This window comes from Mustelus asterias, chromosome 1, assembly GCF_964213995.1.
Source record: "Mustelus asterias chromosome 1, sMusAst1.hap1.1, whole genome shotgun sequence".
Taxonomy (NCBI): Eukaryota; Metazoa; Chordata; class Chondrichthyes; order Carcharhiniformes; family Triakidae; genus Mustelus; species Mustelus asterias.
The window spans coordinates 183,565,593-183,590,972 of NC_135801.1; the positions used below are offsets into that span (position 1 = coordinate 183,565,593).

A 25,380-nucleotide genomic window follows, 5' to 3' on the forward strand; every position below is an offset into this window, starting at 1 on the left:
ACGGGTTTGCGTGTCTTGGTGCCTCTCTGGTTTACGGGTTTGCGTGTCTTGGTGACAGTTTGGTTTACGGGTTTGCGTGTCTTGGTGACTCTCTGGTTTACTGGTTTGCGTGTCTTGGTGACTCTCTGGTTTACTGGTTTGCGTGTCTTGGTGACAGTCTGGTTTACTGGTTTGCGTGTCTTGGTGACAGTCTGGTTTACGGGTTTGCGTGTCTTGGTGACTCTCTGGTTTACTGGTTTGCGTGTCTTGGTGACAGTCTGGTTTACTGGTTTGCGTGTCTTGGTGACTCTCTGGTTTACGGGTTTGCGTGTCTTGGCGACTCTCTGGTTTACTGGTTTGCGTGTCTTGGTGACTCTCTGGTTTACTGGTTTGCGTGTCTTGGTGACTCTCTGGTTTACTGGTTTGCGTGTCTTGGTGACAGTCTGGTTCACTGGTTTGCGTGTCTTGGTGACAGTTTGGTTTACTGGTTTGCGTGTCTTGGTGACAGTCTGGTTTACTGGTTTGCGTGTCTCGGCGACTCTCTGGTTTACTGGTTTGCGTGTCTTGGTGACTCTCTGGTTTTCTGGTTTGCGTGTCTTGGTGACTCACTGGTTTACTGGTTTGCGTGTCTCGGCGACTCTCTGGTTTACTGGTTTGCGTGTCTTGGCGACTCTCTGGTTTACTGGTTTGCGTGTCTTGGCGACTCTCTGGTTTACTGGTTTGCGTGTCTTGGTGACAGTCTGGTTTACTGGTTTGCGTGTCTTGGTGACAGTCTGGTTTAAGGGTTTGCGTGTCTTGGTGACTCTCTGGTTTACGGGTTTGCGTGTCTTGGTGACTCTCTGGTTTACTGGTTTGCGTGTCTTGGTGACTCTCTGGTTTACGGGTTTGCGTGTCTTGGTGACTCTCTGGTTTACTGGTTTGCGTGTCTTGGTGACTCTCTGGTTTACGGGTTTGCGTGTCTTGGTGACAGTCTGGTTTACTGGTTTGCGTGTCTTGGTGACAGTCTGGTTTACTGGTTTGCGTGTCTTGGTGACTCTCTGGTTTACGGGTTTGCGTGTCTTGGTGACAGTCTGGTTTACGGGTTTGCGTGTCTTGGTGACTTTCTGGTTTACTGGTTTGCGTGTCCTGGTGACTCTCTGGTTTACGGGTTTGCGTGTCTTGGTGACAGTCTGGTTTACTGGTTTGCGTGTCTTGGTGACAGTCTGGTTTACGGGTTTGCGTGTCTTGGTGACTCTCTGGTTTACGGGTTTGCGTGTCTTGGTGACAGTCTGGTTTACTGGTTTGCGTGTCTTGGTGACAGTCTGGTTTACGGGTTTGCGTGTCTTGGTGACAGTCTGGTTTACTGGTTTGCGTGTCTTGGTGACAGTCTGGTTTACGGGTTTGCGTGTCTTGGTGACTCTCTGGTGTACTGGTTTGCGTGTCTTGGTGACTCTCTGGTTTACGGGTTTGCGTGTCTTGGTGACAGTCTGGTTTACTGGTTTGCGTGTCTTGGTGACTCTCTGGTTTACGGGTTTGCGTGTCTTGGCGACTCTCTGGTTTACTGGTTTGCGTGTCTTGGTGACTCTCTGGTTTACTGGTTTGCGAGTCTTGGTGACTCTCTGGTTTACTGGTTTGCGTGTCTTGGTGACTCTCTGGTTTACTGGTTTGCGTGTCTTGGTGACTCTCTGGTTTACTGGTTTGCGTGTCTTGGTGACAGTCTGGTTCACTGGTTTGCGTGTCTTGGTGACAGTTTGGTTTACTGGTTTGCGTGTCTTGGTGACAGTCTGGTTTACTGGTTTGCGTGTCTCGGCGACTCTCTGGTTTACTGGTTTGCGTGTCTTGGTGACAGTCTGGTTTACTGGTTTGCGTGTCTTGGTGACTCTCTGGTTTACTGGTTTGCGTGTCTTGGTGACTCTCTGGTTTACTGGTTTGCGTGTCTTGGTGACTCTCTGGTTTACTGGTTTGCGTGTCTTGGTGACTCTCTGGTTTACTGGTTTGCGTGTCTTGGTGACTCTCTGGTTTACTGGTTTGCGTGTCTCCGCGACTCTCTGGTTTACTGGTTTGCGTATCTTGGCGACTCTCTGGTTTACTGGTTTGCGTGTCTTGGCGACTCTCTGGTTTACTGGTTTGCGTTTCTTGGTGACAGTCTGGTTTACTGGTTTGCGTGTCTTGGTGACAGTCCGGTTTACGGGTTTGCGTGTCTTGGTGACTCTCTGGTTTACGGGTTTGCGTGTCTTGGTGACTCTCTGGTTTACTGGTTTGCGTGTCTTGGTGACAGTTTGGTTTACTGGTTTGCGTGTCTTGGTGACAGTCTGGTTTACGGGTTTGCGTGTCTTGGTGGCTCTCTGGTTTACGGGTTTGCGTGTCTTGGTGACTCTCTGGTTTACTGGTTTGCGTGTCTTGGTGACAGTTTGGTTTACTGGTTTGCGTTTCTTGGTGACAGTCTGGTTTACGCGTTTGCGTGTCTTGGTGACTCTCTGGTTTACGGGTTTGCGTGTCTTGGTGACAGTTTTGTTTACTGGTTTGCGGGTCTTGGTGACAGTCTGGTTTACTGGTTTGCGTGTCTTGGTGACAGTCTGGTTTACTGGTTTGCGTGTCTTGGTGACAGTTTGGTTTACGGGTTTGCGTGTCTTGGTGACAGTCTGGTTTACTGGTTTGCGTGTCTTGGTGACAGTCTGGTTTACTGGTTTGCGTGTCTTGGTGACAGTCTGGTTTACGTGTTTGCGTGTCTTGGTGACAGTCTGGTTTACTGGTTTGCGTGTCTTGGTGACAGTTTGGTTTACTGGTTTGCGTGTCTTGGTGACTCTCTGGTTTACTGGTTTGCGTGTCTTGGTGACTCTCTGGTTTACTGGTTTGCGTGTCTTGGTGACAGTCTGGTTTACGGGTTTGCGTGTCTTGGTGACAGTTTGGTTTACTGGTTTGCGTGTCTTGGCGACTCTCTGGTTTACTGGTTTGAGTGTCTTGGTGACAGTCTGGTTTACTGGTTTGCGTGTCTTGGCGACAGTTTGGTTTACGGGTTTGCGTGTCTTGGTGACAGTCTGGTTTACTGGTTTGCGTGTCTTGGTGACAGTCTGGTTTACTGGTTTGCGTGTCTTGGTGACTCTCTGGTTCACTGGTTTGCGTGTCTTGGTGACAGTTTGGTTTACTGGTTTGCGTGTCTTGGTGACTCTCTGGTTTACTGGTTTGCGTGTCTTGGTGACTCTCTGGTTTACGGGTTTGCGTGTCTTGGTGACTCTCTGGTTTACTGGTTTGCGTGTCTTGGTGACTCTCTGGTTTACTGGTTTGCGTGTCTTGGTGACAGTTTGGTTTACTGGTTTGCGTGTCTTGGTGACAGTTTGGTTTACTGGTTTGCGTGTCTTGGTGACAGTTTGGTTTACTGGTTTGCGTGTCTTGGTGACAGTTTGGTTTACGGGTTTGCGTGTCTTGGTGACTCTCTGGTTTACTGGTTTGCGTGTCTTGGTGACAGTTTGGTTTACGGGTTTGCGTGTCTTGGTGACAGTCTGGTTTACTGGTTCGCGTGTCTTGGTGACTCTCTGGTTTACTGGTTTGCGTGTCTTGGTGACAGTTTGGTTTACTGGTTTGCGTGTCTTGGTGACTCTCTGGTATACGGGTTTGCGTGTCTTGATGACAGTCTGGTTTACTGGTTTGCGTGTCTCGGTGACAGTTTGGTTTACTGGTTTGCGTGTCTTGGTGACAGTTTGGTTTACTGGTTTGCGTGTCTTGGTGACAGTTTCGTTTACTGGTTTGCGTGTCTTGGTGACTCTCTGGTTTACGGGTTTGCGTGTCTTGGTGACTCTCTGGTTTACTGGTTTGCGTGTCTTGGTGACTCTCTGGTTCACTGGTTTGCGTGTCTTGGTGACAGTCTGGTTTACGGGTTTGCGTGTCTTGGTGACTCTCTGGTTTACTGGTTTGCGTGTCTTGGTGACTCTCTGGTTTACTGGTTTGCGTGTCTTGGCGACTCTCTGGTTTACTGGTTTGCGTGTCTTGGTGACTCTCTGGTTTACGGGTTTGCGTGTCTTGGTGACAGTTTTGTTTACTGGTTTGCGGGTCTTGGTGACAGTCTGGTTTACTGGTTTGCGTGTCTTGGTGACAGTCTGGTTTACTGGTTTGCGTGTCTTGGTGACAGTTTGGTTTACGGGTTTGCGTGTCTTGGTGACAGTCTGGTTTACTGGTTTGCGTGTCTTGGTGACAGTCTGGTTTACTGGTTTGCGTGTCTTGGTGACAGTCTGGTTTACGTGTTTGCGTGTCTTGGTGACAGTCTGGTTTACTGGTTTGCGTGTCTTGGTGACAGTTTGGTTTACTGGTTTGCGTGTCTTGGTGACTCTCTGGTTTACTGGTTTGCGTGTCTTGGTGACTCTCTGGTTTACTGGTTTGCGTGTCTTGGTGACAGTCTGGTTTACGGGTTTGCGTGTCTTGGTGACAGTTTCGTTTACTGGTTTGCGTGTCTTGGCGACTCTCTGGTTTACTGGTTTGAGTGTCTTGGTGACAGTCTGGTTTACTGGTTTGCGTGTCTTGGCGACAGTTTGGTTTACGGGTTTGCGTGTCTTGGTGACAGTCTGGTTTACTGGTTTGCGTGTCTTGGTGACAGTCTGGTTTACTGGTTTGCGTGTCTTGGTGACTCTCTGGTTCACTGGTTTGCGTGTCTTGGTGACAGTTTGGTTTACTGGTTTGCGTGTCTTGGTGACTCTCTGGTTTACTGGTTTGCGTGTCTTGGTGACTCTCTGGTTTACGGGTTTGCGTGTCTTGGTGACTCTCTGGTTTACTGGTTTGCGTGTCTTGGTGACTCTCTGGTTTACTGGTTTGCGTGTCTTGGTGACAGTTTGGTTTACTGGTTTGCGTGTCTTGGTGACAGTTTGGTTTACTGGTTTGCGTGTCTTGGTGACAGTTTGGTTTACTGGTTTGCGTGTCTTGGTGACAGTTTGGTTTACGGGTTTGCGTGTCTTGGTGACTCTCTGGTTTACTGGTTTGCGTGTCTTTGTGACAGTTTGGTTTACGGGTTTGCGTGTCTTGGTGACAGTCTGGTTTACTGGTTCGCGTGTCTTGGTGACTCTCTGGTTTACTGGTTTGCGTGTCTTGGTGACAGTTTGGTTTACTGGTTTGCGTGTCTTGGTGACTCTCTGGTATACGGGTTTGCGTGTCTTGATGACAGTCTGGTTTACTGGTTTGCGTGTCTCGGTGACAGTTTGGTTTACTGGTTTGCGTGTCTTGGTGACAGTTTGGTTTACTGGTTTGCGTGTCTTGGTGACAGTTTCGTTTACTGGTTTGCGTGTCTTGGTGACTCTCTGGTTTACGGGTTTGCGTGTCTTGGTGACTCTCTGGTTTACTGGTTTGCGTGTCTTGGTGACTCTCTGGTTCACTGGTTTGCGTGTCTTGGTGACAGTCTGGTTTACGGGTTTGCGTGTCTTGGTGACTCTCTGGTTTACTGGTTTGCGTGTCTTGGTGACTCTCTGGTTTACTGGTTTGCGTGTCTTGGCGACTCTCTGGTTTACTGGTTTGCGTGTCTTGGTGACTCTCTGGTTTACGGGTTTGCGTGTCTTGGTGACTCTCTGGTTTACTGGTTTGCGTGTCTTGGTGACTCTCTGGTTTACGGGTTTGCGTGTCTTGGTGACTCTCTGGTTTACTGGTTTGCGTGTCTTGGTGACTCTCTGGTTTACGGGTTTGCGTGTCTTGGTGTCAGTCTGGTTTACTGGTTTGCGTGTCTTGGTGACTCTCTGGTTTACTGGTTTGCGTGTCTTGGTGACTCTCTGGTTTACGGGTTTGCGTGTCTTGGTGACTCTCTGGTTTACGGGTTTGCGTGTCTTGGTGACAGTTTGGTTTACTGGTTTGCGTGTCTTGGTGACAGTTTGGTTTACTGGTTTGCGTGTCTTGGTGACAGTCTGGTTTACGGGTTTGCGTGTCTTGGTGACAGTCTGGTTTACTGGTTTGCGTGTCTTGGTGACAGTTTGGTTTACTGGTTTGCGTGTCTTGGTGACAGTCTGGTTTACGGGTTTGCGTGTCTTGGTGACTCTCTGGTTTACTGGTTTGCGTGTCTTGGTGACAGTCTGGTTTACTGGTTTGCGTGTCTTGGTGACAGTTTGGTTTACTGGTTTGCGTGTCTTGGTGACAGTTTGGTTTACTGGTTTGCGTGTCTTGGTGACAGTCTGGTTTACGGGTTTGCGTGTCTTGGTGACAGTTTGGTTTACTGGTTTGCGTGTCTTGGTGACAGTTTGGTTTACTGGTTTGCGTGTCTTGTTGACAGTTTGGTTTACTGGTTTGCGTGTCTTGGTGACAGTCTGGTTTACTGGTTTGCGTGTCTTGGTGACTCTCTGGTTTACGGGTTTGCGTGTCTTGGTGACTCTCTGGTTTTCGGGTTTGCGTGTCTTGGTGACTCTCTGGTTTACGGGTTTGCGTGTCTTGGTGACAGTCTGGTTTACTGGTTTGCGTGTCTTGGTGACTCTCTGGTTTACTGGTTTGCGTGTCTTGGTGACAGTCTGGTTTACTGGTTTGCGTGTCTTGGTGACAGTCTGGTTTACGGGTTTGCGTGTCTTGGTGACTCTCTGGTTTACTGGTTTGCGTGTCTTGGTGACAGTCTGGTTTACTGGTTTGCGTGTCTTGGTGACAGCCTGGTTTACTGGTTTGCGTGTCTTGGTGACAGTCTGGTTTACTGGTTTGCGTGTCTTGGTGACTCTCTGGTTTACTGGTTTGCGTGTCTTGGTGACTCTCTGGTTTACTGGTTTGCGTGTCTTGGTGACTCTCTGGTTTACTGGTTTGCGTGTCTTGGTGACTCTCTGGTTTACGGGTTTGCGTGTCTTGGTGACTCTCTGGTTTACTGGTTTGCGTGTCTTGGTGACTCTCTGGTTTACTGGTTTGCGTGTCTTGGTGACAGTTTGGTTTACTGGTTTGCGTGTCTTGGTGACTCTCTGGTTTACTGGTTTGCGTGTCTTGGTGACTCTCTGGTTTACTGGTTTGCGTGTCTTGGTGACTCTCTGGTTTACTGGTTTGCGTGTCTTGGTGACTCTCTGGTTTACTGGTTTGCGTGTCTTGGTGACTCTCTGGTTTACTGGTTTGCGTGTCTTGGTGACTCTCTGGTTTACTGGTTCGCGTGTCTTGGTGACTCTCTGGTTTACTGGTTTGCGTGTCTTGGTGACTCTCTGGTTTACGGGTTTGCGTGTCTTGGTGACAGTCTGGTTTACTGGTTTGCGTGTCTTGGTGACTCTCTGGTTTACTGGTTTGCGTGTCTTGGTGACTCTCTGGTTTACTGGTTTGCGTGTTTTGGTGACAGTTTGGTTTACTGGTTCGCGTGTCTTGGTGACTCTCTGGTTTACTGGTTTGCGTGTCTTGGTGACAGTCTGGTTTACTGGTTTGCGTGTCTCGGTGACAGTCTGGTTTACGTGTTTGCGTGTCTTGGTGACTCTCTGGTTTACTGGTTTGCGTGTCTTGGTGACTCTCTGGTTTACTGGTTTGCGTGTCTTGGTGACTCTCTGGTTTACGGGTTTGCGTGTCTTGGTGACAGTTTGGTTTACTGGTTTGCGTGTCTTGGTGACAGTTTGGTTTACTGGTTTGCGTGTCTTGGTGACATTCTGGTTTACGGGTTTGCGTGTCTTGGTGACAGTCTGGTTTACTGGTTTGCGTGTCTTGGTGACAGTTTGGTTTACTGGTTTGCGTGTCTTGGTGACAGTCTGGTTTATGGGTTTGCGTGTCTTAGTGACAGTCTGGTTTACGGGTTTGCGTGTCTTGGTGACTCTCTGGTTTACGGGTTTGCGTGTCTTGGTGACAGTCTGGTTTACTGGTTTGCGTGTCTTGGTGACTCTCTGGTTTACTGGTTTGCGTGTCTTGGTGACAGTCTGGTTTACTGGTTTGCGTGTCTTGGTGACAGTCTGATTTACTGGTTTGCGTGTCTTGGTGACAGTCTGGTTTACTGGTTTGCGTGTCTTGGTGACAGTCTGGTTTACGGGTTTGCGTGTCTTGGTGACTCTCTGCTTTACGGGTTTGCGTGTCTCGGTGACTCTCTGGTTTACTGGTTTGCGTGTCTTGGTGACTCTCTGGTTTACTGGTTTGCGTGTCTTGGTGACTCTCTGGTTTACTGGTTTGCGTGTCTTGGTGACTCTCTGGTTTACGGGTTTGCGTGTCTTGGTGACTCTCTGGTTTACTGGTTCGCGTGTCTTGGTGACAGTCTGGTTTACTGGTTCGCGTGTCTTGGTGACAGTCTGGTTTACTGGTTTGCGTGTCTTGGTGACAGTTTGGTTTACAGGTTTGCGTGTCTTGGTGACAGTCTGGTTTACTGGTTTGCGTGTCTTGGTGACTCTCTGGTTTACGGGTTTGCGTGTCTTGGTGACTCTCTGGTTTACGGGTTTGCGTGTCTTGGTGACTCTCTGGTTTACTGGTTTGCGTGTCTTGGTGACTTTCTGGTTTACAGATTTGCGGGTCTTGGTGACTCTCTGGTTCACTGGTTTGCGTGTCTCGGTGACAGTCTGGTTTACTGGTTTGCGTGTCTTGGCGACTCTCTGGTTTACTGGTTTGCGTTTTTGGTGACTCTCTGGTTTACTGGTTTGCGTGTCTTGGTGACTCTCTGGTTTACGGGTTTGCGTGTCTTGGTGACTCTCTGGTTTACTGGTTTGCGTGTCTTGGTGACTCTCTGGTTTACGGGTTTGCGTGTCTTGGTGACAGTTTGGTTTACTGGTTTGCGTGTCTTGGTGACAGTTTGGTTTACTGGTTTGCGTGTCTTGGTGACTCTCTGGTTTACGGGTTTGCGTGTCTTGGTGACTCTCTGGTTTACGGGTTTGCGTGTCTTGGTGACTCTCTGGTTTACTGGTTTGCGTGTCTTGGTGACTCTCTGGTTTACTGGTTTGCGTGTCTTGGTGACTCTCTGGTTTACGGGTTTGCGTGTCTTGGTGACAGTCTGGTTTACTGGTTTGCGTGTCTTGGTGACTCTCTGGTTTACGGGTTTGCGTGTCTTGGTGACTCTCTGGTTTACTGGTTTGCGTGTCTTGGTGACTCTCTGGTTTACGGGTTTGCGTGTCTTGGTGACAGTTTGGTTTACTGGTTTGCGTGTCTTGGTGACAGTTTGGTTTACTGGTTTGCGTGTCTTGGTGACAGTTTGGTTTACTGGTTTGCGTGTCTTGGTGACAGTTTGGTTTACTGGTTTGCGTGTCTTGGTGACAATTTGGTTTACTGGTTTGTGTGTCTTGGTGACTCTCTGGTTTACTGGTTTGCGTGTCTTGGTGACAGTTTGGTTTACTGGTTTGCGTGTCTTGGTGACAGTTTGGTTTACTGGTTTGCGTGTCTTGGTGACAGTTTGGTTTACTGGTTTGCGTGTCTTGGTGACAGTTTGGTTTACTGGTTTGCGTGCCCTTTATAGGGTCTGCCAAATTCTCACTTATTCCCAGATCCTGAAGATCACTTTATCCATTAAAGTCTTATCTTGCAATTGAAGGGTTCCAGCAAGCAAAAAGTATTTTAAGTAAGAAAGAACATGTATTTATTGACAATTTTCTACATCTTAATAATTACCTAAGCACTTTGCCCTGTTATTTAAGCAAATGAAGCAACTGAATTGCACATAACAAAACTCCTATGAATGCCAGTTGAATGAGCCAATATATGGTGGCATTGGCTAAGGGTAGGTTTCTAACCTAGGCACAAGGAGCGTCCTTTACATCCACCTGAGCAGAAACCCAGGGCCTTTGCATTTTGTTTGAAAGACTCTCTCTCCGATAAAGGAACCCACTCTCAGTAGTGGCACAGGAATCTGTTCTGATTTGCTCGACACCCCGGTGGGCCTTAAATCCTTGATTCTTACAATCTTCAACTGCAAATGCAGTGGCACAGTGGTTAGCACTGCTGCCTCACGGCGCCAGAGACCCAGGTTCAATTCCCGGTCACTGACTGTGCAGAGTCTGCATATTCTCCCCGTGTCTGCGCGGGTTTCCTCCGGGTGAACAAAGAACAAAGAAAATAACAGCACAGGAACAGGCCCTTCGGCCCTCCAAGCCTGCACCATCCATGCTGCCTGACTGAACTAAAACCCCCTATCCTTCTGGGGACTGTATCCCTCTATTCCCATTCTATTCATGTATTTGTCAAGACGCCCCTTAAAAGTCACTATCGTATCTGCTTCCACTACCTCCCCCAGCAATGGGTTCCAGGCACCTACCACCCTCTGTGCAGAAATCTTGCCTTGTAAATCTCTTTTAAACCTTGTCCCTCACACCTTAAACTTATGCCCCCTAGTAATCGACTCTTCCACCCTGGAATAAAGCTTCTGACCATCTACTCTGTCCATGCCCCTCATAATCATGAAGACTTCTATCAAGTCGCCCCTCAACCTCCGACGTTCCAGTGAGAACAAACCAAGTTTCTCCAACCTCTCCTCATAGCTAATGACGCCCATATCAGGCAATATCCTGGTAAATCTTTTCTGTACCCTCTCCAAAGCCTCCACATCCTTCTGGTAGTGTGGCGACCAGAATTGAACACTATATTCCAAGTGCAACCGAATTAATGTTCTATAAAGCTGCAACATGACTTGCCAATTTTTAAACTCAATGACCCGGCCAAAGAAGGCAAGCATGCCGTATGCCTTCTTGACTACCTTCTCCACCTGTATTGCCACTCTCAGTGACCTGTGCACCTGTACATCCAGATTCCTCTGCCTATCAATACTCTCAAGGGTTCTGCCATTTACTGTATATTTCCCATCTGTATTAGACCTTCCAAAATGCATTACCTCACATTTGTCTGGATTAAACTCCATCTGCCATCTCTCTGCCCAAGTCTCCAACCGACCTATGTCCTGCTGTATCCTCTGATGGTCATCGCTATCCGCAAATCCACCAACCTTTCTGTCGTCCGCAAACTTACTAATCCAACTATTTACATTTTCCTCCAAATCATTTATATATCTTGCAAACAGCAAAGGTCCTAGCACTGATCCCTGAGGAATGCCACTTGTCACAGCCCTCCATTCAGAAATGCACCCTTCCACTGCTACCCTCTGTCTTCTATGACCGATGTGGAGATGCCGGCGTTGGACTGGGGTGAACACAGTAAGAAGTCTCACAACACCAGGTTGAAGTCCAACAGGTTTATTTGGTAGCAAATACCATGGTATTTGCCAAATACCATTGGTATTTGCTACCAAATAAACCTGTTGGACTTTAATCTGGTGTTGTGAGACTTCTTACTGTGTTCTATGGCCGAACCAGTTCTGTATCTCTTTGCCAGCTCACCTCTGATCCCGTGCAACTTCACTTTCTGTACCAGTCTACTATGAGGGACCTTGTCAAAGGCCTTACTGAAGTCCATGTAGTAAACATCCACTGTCCTACCCTCATCAATCATCTTTGTCACTTCCTTGAAAAACTCGATCAAGTTAGTGAGATACGACTTCCCCTTCACAAAATCATGTTGCCTCTCACTAATACGTCCACCTATTTCCAAGTGGGAGTAAATTCTCTCTCGAAGAATCCTCTCCAATAATTTCCCTACCACTGATGTAAGGCTCACCGGCCTGTAATTACCTGGATTATTCTTGCTACCCTTCTTAAACAAAGGAACAACATTGGCTATTCTCCAATCCTCTGGGACCTCCCCTGTAGCCAGTGAGGATACAATGATTTCTCTCAAGGCCCCAGCAATTTCCTCCCTTGCCTCTCTCAGTATTCTGGGGTATATCCCATCAGGCCCTGGGGACTTGTCGACCTTAATGTTTCTCAAGAAACCCAATACCTTCTCCTTTTTGATCTCGACATGACCCAAACTAACTACACACCCTTCCCCAGACTCACATTCCATTAAGTCGTGCTCTTTGGTGAATACTGACGCAAAGTACTCATTTAATACCTCGCCCATTTCCTCTGGCTCCATGCATAGATTCCCTCTCCTGACCTTGAGTGGGCCAACCCTCTCCCTGGCTACCCTCTTGCTCGTTATATATGTATAAAAAGCCTTGGGATTTTCCTTAATCCTGCTGGGCAATGACTTTTCATGACCCCTTTTAGCCCTCATTACTTAAATTTCTTTCTACTTTCCTTATATTCTACACTTGCTCTGTGTGTTCCCAGCCACCTAGCCTTGACAAATGCTTCCTTTTTCTCTTTGACTAGGCTCACAATACCTCATTATCCAGGGTTCCCGAAACTTGCCATACTTATCCTTCATCCTTACAAGAATGTGCCAGTCCTGAATTCCTATCAACTTACACTTGAAAGCCTCGCATATGCCAGATGTTGATTTGCCCACAAACATCTACCCCCAATCTACATTCTTCAGTTCCTGTCTAATATTGTTATCATTAGCCTTCCCCCAATGTAGCACCTTCACTTGAGGACTACACTTATCTTTATCCATCAGTACCTTAAAGCTTACTGAATTGTGGTCACTGCTCCCGAACTGCTCCCCTACTGAAAGGTCGACCACTAGGCCAGGTTCATTCCCCAATATCAGTATGGCCCCTTCCCTAGTTGGACTATCTACTGTTTCAAGAAGCTCTCCTGGATGCTCCTTACAAACTCTGCCCCATCCACGCCTCGATTCACTAAGTGAGTCCCAGTCAAAATAGGGGAAGTTAAAAACTCCCACCACAACAACCCTGTTACTTTTACACCTTGCCAAAATCTGCCTACATATCTGTTCCTCTATCTCCCGCTGGCAGTTGGGTGGCCTATAGTAAACCCCCAACATTGTGACTACATCCTTCCTATTCCTGAGCTCTACCCATATTGCCTCGCTGTATGAACCCTCCGAGGTGTCCTCCCACAGTACAGCTGTAATATTCTCCTTAACCAGTAGTGCAACTCCCCCACTCCTTTTACATCCCCTCTATCCTGCCTGAAACAACTGTATCCTGGAACGTTAAGCTGTGAAATCCCTCAGCTGCCTCAACCAGATGCTCTTCCTCCTGTTTATCATTGGAGGGGTTCTTCCGCTTCCCACTTTTTAATAGATGTTGCGAGGTCATCTTCTCCCAGAATGCACCAGTGAAGTCCCACAGCTGCCTCTATCGAGTGCTCCGGTTTCCTCCCATAGTCTGAAAAATGTGCTGGTTAGGTACATTGGCCATGTTAAATTCTCCCTCAGTACCTGAACAGGCGCTGGAGTGTGGTGACTAGGGGATTTTCACAGTAACTTCATTGCAGTGTTAATGTAAGCCTACTTGTGACTCTAATAAATAAACTTTAACTTTAAACTTAAACAGTGGTTAACACTGCAGCCTCACAGTGCTAGGGACCCAGGTTCAATTCCGGCCTCAGGTTACTGTCTGTGTGGAGTTTGCACATTCTCCCCGTGTCTGTGTGGGTTTCCTCCGGGTGTTCCGGTTTCCTCCCATAGTCCAAAGATGTGCATGTTAGGTGGATTAGCCATGCTAAATTGACCCTTAGTGTCAGGGGGAGTAGCAGGTAAATATGTAGGATTATGGGGATAGGGCCTGGATGGGATTGCTGTCGATGCAGACTCAAAACTACAAATGGTTGTGAACGGAGCCCAGTCCATCACGTAAACCAGCCTCCCATACATTGACTCTGTCTACACTTCCCACTGCCTTGGCAAAGCAGCCAGCATAATCAAGGACAGCACGTATCCCGGATATTCTCTCTTCCACCTTCTTCCGTCGGGAAACAGAAACAAAAGTTTGAGGTCACATACCAACTGACTCAAGAACAGCTTCTTCCCTGCTGCCATCAGACTTTTGAATGGACCTACCTCGCATTAAGTTGATCTTTCTCTACACCCTAGCTGTGACTGTAACATTACATTCTACACTCTCTCCTTTCCTTCTGTATGAACGGTATGCCTTGTCTGTATAGCGCGCAAGAAACAAGACTTTACACTGTGTACAAATACATGTGACAATAATAACTCAAATCAAATCAAATGAAGGGTTGAATGGCCTCTTCCTGAACTGTGGGGATTCAATTCTATAAAAAGCCTAGCACAGATCAGCTGGAAAAAACATCTTGTTTCGGTGGTGTGGCCTCAACATAATTCTGTGTAAACCACTTCCCTACAATGATCTAGCACCAATGCTGGAACAGCTGAGCAAAATAACACTTGTGCAAATTCAGGCCCACAACCTATTGTGGGAGTGTAACCAACTGGGCTAAGCTGCCAATTATTGGCAGTTGTAATACTGCATGAGTCAGCACATTCAAGTGAGAAGATTGGGTGAAAAGGTACTTGAGGGTGCTAATGGCTACAGTACTTCTTGGCACATCAAGTCTGAGTCACCCCCGTACATTGTGTACATGAGTTAATGATTCAACATCACCGCAAACCATCACACCTTTAACCTCCCAAAGTAAAGAAACCTCTATAAAGCAATGTAGCGATCTGGAAACAGCCTTTCTTGTCTTGCTGTGTTGGGCTGAGAGGACTCCATCACAATGGCTTTCAATGGAAGTTATGAGCTGCAGAGCCAGAAAAACTTTGTACCGTTTATGAGAGCGATTGGTAAGTGTGGCGTAACAATTTACAATATGTTTGTGCTTCCAATCATAACATGAATTTCTAAAATATTTGATATCACCAGAGATCAACCTAAGTCTATTTTACGAGGCAAAGTGATCTCAAAACAATTGATACTTTGCAAAGGAAATATCAGTCAGAATCTTTTTCCCAGACTTGCCCATGGGACAGACAATGCAAAGGTCTGTTGACCTCGGGTGGGATTTTCCAGTTTTGGGACGAGTATAGTGGGAAAGTCCTGCCCAACATGTCTAATACTAGGGGGCATGCACTTAAGGTGAGAGGGGGCAAGTTCAAACAAGATGTGAGGGGCAAGTTTTTTACACAAAAGGTGGTAGGTGTCTGGAATATGCTGCTTGGGGTGGTGGTGAAGGCAGATACGACAGGGGCATTTAAGGGGCTTTTAGATAAGCATATGATTGTTTTATTCATTCGTGGGACATGGGCATTGCTGGTTGGCCAGCATTTATTGCCCATCCCTAATTGCCCTTGCAAAGGTGCTGGTGAGCTGCCTTCTTGAATCGCTGCAGTCCATGTGCTGTGGGTTGTCCCACAATGCTGTTAGGAAGGGAATTCCAGGATTTGCAAGAAATAGAGGGATATGGACCAAGGGCAGGCAGGAGGGATTAGTTTAATTGGGTGCCATGTTCGGCACAACATCGTGGGCTGAAGGGCCTGTCTCTGTGCTGTACTGTCCTATGTTCAATGTTCTAAGTTGCATGGTTTAAATGAATAAATCTGCAAAGCATAAGGATTGACTCTTCCAATGTACACCAAAATGCTTTGGGTGAGGTGGGTTTCCCTGCGTGGAGAGAGAGTGAGTGAGGTAGATTTTGACCATGTGTGATACGGCAGTTGTGAACTGTCAGCTCATTTTAAAAGCATTGCACAGGTAGCTATGCCTCTTGCTAAATTTGATGTCAACACCAGGAGGGATGGGAGGCGACTGACTCCGTAGCATCTGCAATAGGGCATCACACAAGGTCTACTCCAGTCACTCCATATCAGACAAATCATTAAATCCATTGTGTGGATGATTCTGTTCCTTGGTTTGGAGGCTGGTGATGGGTTTCCTCATGTGTCACTGAATGACTGAACTGGATGAGGTATAGTTTATGTTAAACGAGCAGGTCAAGGGATGAAAGAGTTGACGTATGAGGAGAGATTGAACATTTGGGCTTATACCCGCTGGAGTTTAGAAAGATGAGAGGAGATCTGATCGAGGTATATAAAATTTTAGAAGGGATTGATAAAGTAAATGTGGGCAAAATGTTTCCCCTTATGGAGTAATCTCAAACAAGAGGTCACAGGTTAACAGAGAACATAGAATCTCTACAGTGCAGAAGGAGGCCATTCAGCTCATCGAGTCTGCACTGACCACAATCTCACCTAGGCCCTATCCCCAAAACCCCATGCATTTACCCCAGCTAGTCCCCCGGCCAATCCACCTAACCTGCACATCTTTGGACTGTGGGAGGAAATCGGAGCACTCAGAGGAAACCCACGCAGACGCAGGGAGAACATGCAAACTCCACACAGACAGTGACTATAGGTTGAGAGGCGGTAGATTTAAAACTGAGATGAGAAGGAACTACTTCTCACAGAGGGTGGTGAATTTGTGGAACCCGCTGCCCCATAGCGCGGTGGAGTCTGAATCAATTGAATGGTTTCAAGAGGGAGATAGACATATTTCTAATAAAAAAAGGGATAAGGGGATATGGGGAACAAGGAGGTGGATTCGAAACCAGGAAGAGATCAGCCATGATCTGATTGAATGGCAGAGCAGGCTCAAAGGGCTGAATTGCCTACTTCTGCTTCTAATTCTTATGTTCAAACATTGAAATGCTTAATAATATCTCAGTCTGCCTTCATAGCTACCTGTGCAATGCTTTTAAAATCTTTGTTTAAATGGAACAACTCACAGTCATCTTTTTGTTCTTTTGGCAAACGTAGATCTCTCGAGCCTTTACCATGCCTCCATTTCCAATTCCTTTTGTACAAATAGTCTGATATCAAAGCTTGGTTAACCAAGTTGTCAGCTTCCAAAGTGAAGGAAGATGGCTGTCAAACAAAGACAGTGGTAATTTAGGAGTCGAGCTTGAGGTACGTAATTGAACCAAAAAGAAACCAATTAGATCGGGATATTCTATCGTTATGGAGGATCTCCCCCATCCAGGCTTATTCTGTGACCTGATGGATTGTCACCTCAGGGTAACAAAATTGAATGGGGTCAAAGTGTCATCTTCATTTTAGGCATTAGTCTTGATTCCGTGTGTGAACCTCTCACTATGGAGAGATGAGGCTGTGGGCTCAAACCCTCCGCCAAAGGGTTAAGCATGTGATTCAAGTTGACATTCCAGAAGAGTGCTGAAGGATTGCTGCACTGTTTTTCAATAACCCAAGGCCCTGTCAGCTCTCGCTGAGGGATGGGGTGGGGGGTGGGGGGGGGGGGGGTGCTCCACTCAAAGGGTTTGTGTCATATATGTATATAATGAATGTCGGGGTTTGGGGGTGCACACTGTACCTTTAAGAGTGTGGGTCAGGTGACCCCTGGGGGATTAGCTCCTCCCAGTATGGGACCCGGTTGTACAGTTTTAGATCTGGCTATGGAACAGCGCAAACCTACAATAAAGAGCTCCCAGTGTTCAAGATATCAAAGCAGAAAATGCTAAAAAATTGCAACAGGTCAGATGGCATCTCTGAAGAGAGAGCCAAGCCAACGTTTCGAGTCTGGATGAATCCAACTTGAAACATTGGTTCTATTTTCTCTCCACAGGTGCTGTCAGGTCTGCTGTGATTTTCCGGCATTTTCCATTTTTGGTTCAGATTCCAGCATCTGCAGTATTTTTGGGCAGCACAGCGGCACAGTGGTTAGCATTGCTATCTCACAGCGCCAGGAGCCTGGGTTTGATTCCCAGCTTGGGTCACTGTCTGTGTGGAGTTTGCACATTCTCCCTATGTCTGCGTGGGTTTCCTCCGGATGGTCCAGTTTCCTGCCACAGTCCAAGGATGTGTGGGTTAGGTGCATTGGCCATGCTAAATTCTCCCTCAGTGTACCCGAACAGGCGCCGGAGTGTGGCGACTGGGGGATTTTCACAGTAACTTCATTGCAGTGTTAATGTAAGCCTAATTGTAACCAGTAAATAAACTTTACTTTACCTTTTTCTTTTATTCAAGTTACCAAGCCTACCTCATGGTTCTTTAGACACTCGAGTTGATAGGTACAGACATAACTGTTTTACCCCTCAATCAACAACGCTTAAACAAATGATCTGCACATTTATTCTCTCACTGCTGTTTGTAGGAGTTTATAGTGTGCAAAGTTGTTGCTGCTTTTCTCTTGGTTATGACAGTGAAAGATGATTTAATTTATATAGCACTTTTCACAACCAGTTGTCATCTCGAAATTCTTTATAGCCAAGTGTAGTCATTCCTGTGTAATATACAAATGCAGCAAGTATTATCACAAACTCTCACAAACAGCAGTGTGATAATGACTGGATAATCCGTTCTTTTGTTTTCGAGGACAGGACACTGGAAAGCTGGAACTTCCTGCTCTTCCTCAAAATGGTGTCATGGGATCTCTTACATCAATCCAAGCCTCGGTTTAAGGTCTCATCTAAAGACGGCAGCTCTGACAGTGCAGCACTCCTGGGTGCAGAAGTCTTAGCACTGCCAGTGGCAGCCGTGTGCACCATCTACAAGATGTGTTGCAGCACCTTACGAAGGCTCCTTCAACAACACTTTCCAAACCCACGACTTCTGCCACCGAGAAGGACAAGCAGCAGAAACATGGGAACGCTTTGAAAATTGGCTGGGTTGGGGCTCTTTAAACCGAGCAGGGTTTGCTGAGTCAGGAAGTTTGCTGACTCAAGGTCTCCGCCCCAGTGACAAATATCCAGTGCAACATTTAGCTGAAGAATTGCACTTCCAACAATCCAGGGCTCTCAGCAATGCCTTGTCAGGCCAGATTATGAGCTCAAGCACCGGCAAGGGGACTGAACCACTTTCTTTCTTTGGATTAATTGAATTATATGCCACACTAAACTTCCATATAAAAGCAAATTACTGCAGATGCTGGAATCTTTTTGATTTGATTTGATTTGATTTGATTTATTATTGTCACATGTATTAGCATACAGTGAAAAGTAATGTTCTTGCGCGCTATACAGACAGAATATACCATTCATAGAGAAGGAAAGGAGAGAGTGCAGAATGTAGTGTTATAGTCATAGCTAGAGTGTAGAGAAAGACCAACTTAATGCAAGGTAGGTCCATTCAAATGTCTGATGGCAGCAGGGAAGAAGCTGTTCTTGAGTCGAGTGGTACGTGACCTCAGACTTTTGTATCTTTTTCCTGATGGAAGAAGGTGGAAGAGAGAATGTCCGGGGTGCGTGGGGTCCTTAATTATGCTGGCTGCTTTGCCGAGGCTGCGGGAAGTGTAGACAGTGTCAATGGATGGGAGACTGGTTTGCATGATGGATTGGGCTTCATTCACAGACCTTTTGTAGTTTCTTGAATCTGAAACCAAAAGAGAAAATGCTGGAAAATCTCTCCTTACAGATGCTGCCAGACCTGCTGAGATCTTTTGTATTTGGAATTAATCAACTAAATTAGAGTCACCATTAGTTGGTCTTTAGATGCCAATGGAAATTCTGTTCCAACCCCAAGATAGATTCTGAACTGCAAGTAAGATTTACAAAGAAAGCTTAGATAGGTTACAAGTAGTACCACAGTATTACACTAAAAGCAAAGAGTAAGGAACGTAGAATTCTAGCTTAGTTTTTATTGTATTTGTCAATCAGATTCTCAATCTCAAGTGTCAGTATATAACCAATCCATGGTGTTCCGGTTTCCTCCCATAGTCTGAAAGACCTGCTGGTTAGGTGCATTGGCTAAATTCTCCCTGAATGTACCCGAACAGGTGCCAGAGTGTGGCAACTAGGGGATTTTCACAGCAACTTCATTGCAGTGTTAATGTAAGCCTTCTTATGATTAATAAATAAATAAAAATTTGCTTTGCCAGGACCATTCTTCAGGCCTTCTTCCATTCACTTTCACAGAAATGTAGAAACATAGAATCGAGAAGCAGGAGTAGGCCATTCAGCCCTTCAAGCCTGCTCCGCCATTCATTTTGATCATGGCTGATCATCAAATTCAATGTCCTGATCCTGCCTTCTCCCCATATCCCTGGATCCCTTTAGCCCAAGAACTATATCTATTTTCTTTTTGAAATCAGACAACGTTTTGGCTTCAACTACTTTCTGTGGAAGTGAATTCCATACATTCACCATGCACTGGGTGAAGAAATTTCTCCTCACCACAAGGTTTACCCCTTATCCTCAAACTATGACCCCTAGTTCTGGACTCCCCCACCATTGGGAACATTCTTTTTGAATCTACCCTGTCCAACTGTGTTAGAATTTTATAAGTTTCTGTGAGATCCCCTCTCACTCTTCTAAACTCCAGTGAATATAATTCTGACCGATTTAGTCTCTCCTCATGTGACAGACCTGCCATCTCAGGAATCAGGCTGATAACCTTTGCTGTACTCCCTCTATAGCAAGGACATCCTACCTCAGATAAGGGCACTAAAACTGTACACAATACTCCAGGTGTGGCCTTGCTAACGCTCTATACAATTGCATTGAAACATCCCTATCCCTATATCAAATCCTCTCGCAATGAAGGCCAACATAACGTTTGCCTTCTTTACTGCCTACTGTACCTGCGTGTTTACTTTCAGTGATTGATGCACGAGGACTCCAAGGTCTCATTGAGCACCAAAACTGTACACAATACTCCAGATGTGGCCTCACCAACACCCCATACAATTGCAGCAAAACATCCCTTATTCTATATCAAATCCTCTCGCTATGAAGGCCAATATACCAGTTGCCTTCTTTACTGCCTGCTGTACCTGCGCGCTTACTTTCAGTGCCTGATGCACGAGGACTCCAAGGTCTCGTTGAGTTTCCACTTCTCTCAATTTACACCCATTCAAGTAATAATCTCCTCAGCAACTGTGAAAGCTTTGACTATTCAGGCATGTCAACTCCTGTTGTCTTTGTCCAATTTCTAGGAATCTCAGATGACTTGATTGAGAAAGGGATGGACAAGAAAAGCACTTCTGAAATTGTCGAAATTGGAGACTACTTTAAGGTCACTGTCACGCTGGGCAGTCAAGTGATCGTTAATGAGTTTGAAATTGGACAGGAGACAGAAATAGATTCTCCCACAGGAGAAAAAATTAAGGTAACCCTCCTCTCCGTTAAATACCAAGGGCAAACATTATGGTGATGTTTCTAATGCAAAGCACTGTGTCATTCTACTGTATATTTTCATGTGTAGTCTTCACTGAAGACTCAAACTGGGATGATGGAGTCATAGACTTATACAGAAGGAGGCCATTTAGCCTATTGAGACATGTCTGCTCTCTGCAGGAGCAATTTATATCCTCTCACTCACTTAGGAGGAGGATGTGTCTCAGCGGTATTGCCAATAGACTGGTAATCCAGACATCCAGGGTAATGCCCTGTGGGATTCAAGTTCAAACCTGAATTTGGTGGTGGAATTTGAATTCCATCAATTTGGAACGAAACATCTAATTAGGGCGGCACGGTGGCACAGTGGTTAGCACTGCTGCCTCACTGCGCCAGGGACCTGGGATCAATTCCGGCCTTGCGTTCTCTCCGTGTCTGCGTGGGTTTCTTCAGGGTGCTCCAGTTTGCTCCCACAGTCCAGAGATGTGCAGGTTAGGTGGATTGGCCATGCTAAGTTGCTCCTTAGTGTCCCAAGATGTATAAGTTAGGGGATTAGCGGGGTAAATATGTGGAGTTACATGGATAGAGCCTGGGTGAGATGCTGTGTCGGAGATTCAGTGACGGCTCGATGGGCTGAATGGCCTTCTTCTGCAATGTAGGGATTCTATGACAATGGAACTATTGTTGATTGTCATTAAAACTCATATAAGGTCCTTTAGGGAAGGAAATTTGCCATCTGCCACCCTTATCTGGCCTACACGTGACAGTAATGTGGTTGACTCTGAAATGGCCTAGCAAGATATTCAGTTTAAGAGTAATCAGGGATGGGCAACCAATGTTGCCCCAGCCAGCGACGCCCACATGCCATAAATGAATAAAAAAGAGCACTCTCCTTTTCCTGTAACCCTACAGTTTATTTTCCCTTCAGTTGCTAATCCAATTCCCTTTTGAAAGTCACACCCTCTGTGCATCCTAGATCCTAACCACTCGCTGCGTAAGAAAGTGTTTCCTCATGTCATTTTTCATCTTTTTGACAATCATTTTTAATCCATATCATCCCTTGAACAATTTTCGATAACGGGGCGACGGTGTTGAAAATCAGTCTTGTATTTACAATTAAAACATGTATAATAGGCCGGTGGGTGGTGAGATGTTTATTTATATGAATCACTTACTCCAGTATAATGTAAATCGAAATCAAAGTGTGCTCAAATCTTGATTCTCTGTCAGGAGAAAGGAGTGCCTCTGCATGGGGGAGAGTGCAAATGGCCAGATAATCAAGAGGCCTGTGCTTTGCTAATCCATTTTAAAACTGGTCTGTCTTGGCAGCCTTGAGGCCTGCTGGTCTCCCACCTGACTAAGCAAGCCAATCTCCTCATGATCCTTCACAGCCCAAATCCCTCAGGAATTTCCTGGAAGACAAGGGGATGTAAAAATCTTACGAAGGTTATGAGGCTTGTCTCCTGATTAAGTCCCGTGATTAAACTTGCTGCCAGTTTCAAGTAATACTGAGCAAACTTTAATTTAAAGTGGAAGAGTTAAATTCAAATTCCCAGATGGATATTGGAGGCTCAGGTTACCGAGAGACCATGATTGTAATATTAAGGAGGGGGGGGGGGGCAGTGGCGTCGTGGTATTGCTGCAGTAACAAGTAATCCATTCCAGCGGCACAGGGTAATCCTCTGGAGGCGTGGGTTCCAATCCCACCATGGCAGATGTTGAAATGTGAATTCAATAAAAAAAAGCCTGGAATTACAAGTCTTGCGATGACCATGAAACGATTGTCTTAAAAAAACCCATCAGGTTCACTAATGCCCTTAGGCGGCACGGTGGTTAGCACCACTGCCTCACAACGCCAGGGACCTGGGTTCGATTCCCAGTTTGGGTAACTGCCTGTGTGGTCTGTGTGCCTGCATGGGTTTCCTCCGGGTGCGCCGAAAGATGGCCTGGTTAGGTGCGTTGGCCATGCTAAATTCTTCCTCAGTGTACCTGAACAGGGTACTGAGTGGTGACTAGGGGATTTTCACAGTAACTTCATTGCAATATTAATGTAAGCCTACTTGTGACACCAATAAATAAACTTTAAAAAAAAACTTTGGGGGAAGGAAATCTGTCATCCTTACATGGTCTGGCCTACATGTGACTCCAGACCCACATTGGTTGACTCTTTACTGCCACTGTCACTCAGTTCAAAGAGCAATAAGGGATGAGTAACAAATGCTGGCATTGCTGTCAATGCCTACATCCCATGAAAGAATTTTAAAAAGTTCTATTAATATCAGGACTCCTTTGAAAACTTAGTTTTTAATGTCTTATTTCTTAATTATCTAGATCATTATTGAGCGTGAAGGGAACTATAGACTTGTTGCCAAGATACAAAACATTACCTCAGTTACAGAGGTCACTGGAGACCAACTGATTAATGTAAGTTATAATTCATTCTCTGTCGGGGTGTCTTGTATTTCTTGGTTTGGGTTTAATTCTGCGAGCCATTCATGAGCAGCTGAAATCTGACGTTGATATACGTAAGATGATGGGATGACAGGATTTTAATTGGTCTTCAACTTCAAGCGTCAATCAGGCTCCACAAATTGGGAAAAGGAGAAAACGGCCAGGGTTTGGACTCTTGCCTGCTGTCCAGCAATCCTTGCTTCTTGAGCGTGACTGTGGACAACATCAAAAAGGGTTTCTCGCGATCAAGGAACTTGCTGACCTCACTGTCAAGGCTCACACTTTAATGAGGACCAGAGGTTGCCCAAAGTCAATGGAATGAGACGTCAGCCTTCAGTAGAACAGGGATAGAATAAAAATCTTTATATATCCAATTTGCACATTAAAAATCCAGAAGACAAAAAAGGGGTGAAAATCAGATCCTGTTGAGGAAAACGTGCAGCTTGGGTTCCCATGGCTTGCAAATTCTTCACAGCAAAATCTCACACACACCAATTCAATAAATGTTCATTTCCTCAGTTTTTAATGTTGTTGCCTGAAGAAGCAACAGTTTGACTGGAATAATGCTTTGGAATCGTTAACGGGGGCGGCACGGTGGCACAGTGGTTAGCACTGTTGCCTCACAGCGCCAGGGACCGTGGTTCAATTCCGGCCTTGGGCAACTGTCCGTGTGGGGTTTGCATGTTCTTCCCGTGTCTGCGTGCATTTCCTCCGGGTGCTCTGGTTTCCTCCCATGTTCCAAACCCACATGCGGGTTAGGTTGATTGGCCATGATAAATTGTCCCTTTGTGTCATAGCAGGGTAAAGACATGCGGTTATGGGGATAGGATCTGGGTGGGATTGTTGTCGGTGCAGGCTCGATGGGCTGAATGGCCTCTTTCTGCACTGTCGGGATTCTATGAATATCCACCCGAACCACATTGAACTCAATATCCAGCCCAATATTTACCCCTCAATCAATGACACAGAAGTAGATTATCTGAACACTATATCACACCGCAGCATATGTGAGCTTGCTGTGTGCATTTTGACTGCCCAGTTTCTACATTACAACAATGACTATGGACAAGATTGTCCAGCCCCGCCCACCATCAGGATCATCCAGTCCCACCGGAAGTCAAAGGACATTTGACTGGACCGTCACACCTGCCATGGTGGGTACCACCACGGCCTATATTTCAAGAAAATAATTAATTGGCTATAATTTATGTTGCGGTGCCCTGAGGTCATGTAAGGTGCTATATAAATGAAAACCTTACTTTCTTTCTTTGGCATTGAGGTGTCAGTTTACAGTGGGTCTTGAACTCAGAAACCTCTGACTCATCAGGGAATGTGCTATCTATCAAACAAAACTGGAGTCAATCTCAATGTTGTACAGTGTCCCTTTCTAAAATGAAATTGATTAAGTTTTATTTTCTGATTTCAGAACATGACGATTGGAAACATTGCCTACCAGAGAATCAGCAAGAGAGTCAGTTGAAATTATAGGACAAAGAACAAAGAACAGTACAGCACAGAAACAGGCCCTTCGGCCCACCAAGCCTGTGCTGATCACATTGTCCTATCTAGACCAACCACTTATATCCCTTTCTTCCCCATTTGTTCATATGCCTATCAAGATAAGTCTTAAATGTGGCTAACGTAACTGCCTCAACCACCTCGCTTGGCAGTACATTCCAGGCCCCCACCAACCTCTGTATAAAAAACTTCCTCCGCACATCTCCACTGAACCTTTCCCCCCTTATCTTGAACTTGTGCCCCCTTGTAATTGTTATTTCTGCCCTGGGAAAAAGCTTCCAACTGTTCACCCTATCTATACCCCTCATAATTTGATAAACTTCTATCAGGTCGCCCCTCAGCCTGTCTTTCCAGGGAGAACAATCCCAGTTTATTCAGTCTCTCTTCGTAGCAAATACCCTCCATACCAGGCAACATCCTGGTGAACCTTTTCTGTACTTTCTCCAAAGCCTCCACATCCTTCTGGTAGTGTGGTGACCAGAGTTGGACACAGTATTCCAAATGTGGCCTAACTGCAACATAATTTGCCAACTCAATGCCCCGGCCCATGAAGGCAAGCATGCCATGTTCTTTCTTCACCACCTTTTCCAACTGTGCTGCCACTTTTAAGGATCTGTGGACCTGAACTCCCAGATCTCTCTGTGTGTCTGTGCTCCTGATGGTTCTGTTATTTATTTTATAGCTCCCACCTGAATTGGATCTACCAAAATGCATCACCTCGCATTTGTTCGGATTAAATTCCATCTGC

At 46.1% G+C, this 25,380-nt stretch overlaps 1 protein-coding gene across 1 annotated transcript; it reads left to right on the top strand.

The window, feature by feature from the left end:
* The first annotated feature begins 14,292 nt into the window (after nt 1-14,292).
* Nucleotides 14,293-24,606, top strand: LOC144504696 (fatty acid-binding protein 1, liver-like). The gene is made up of 4 exons (XM_078230461.1): nt 14,293-14,385; nt 20,483-20,655; nt 22,995-23,087; nt 24,541-24,606. The coding sequence occupies exons 1-4, from the start codon at nt 14,319-14,321 to the stop codon at nt 24,592-24,594; spliced, it is 387 nt and encodes a 128-aa protein (XP_078086587.1). The 5' UTR covers nt 14,293-14,318; the 3' UTR covers nt 24,595-24,606.
* Nucleotides 24,607-25,380: the final 774 nt, after the last annotated feature.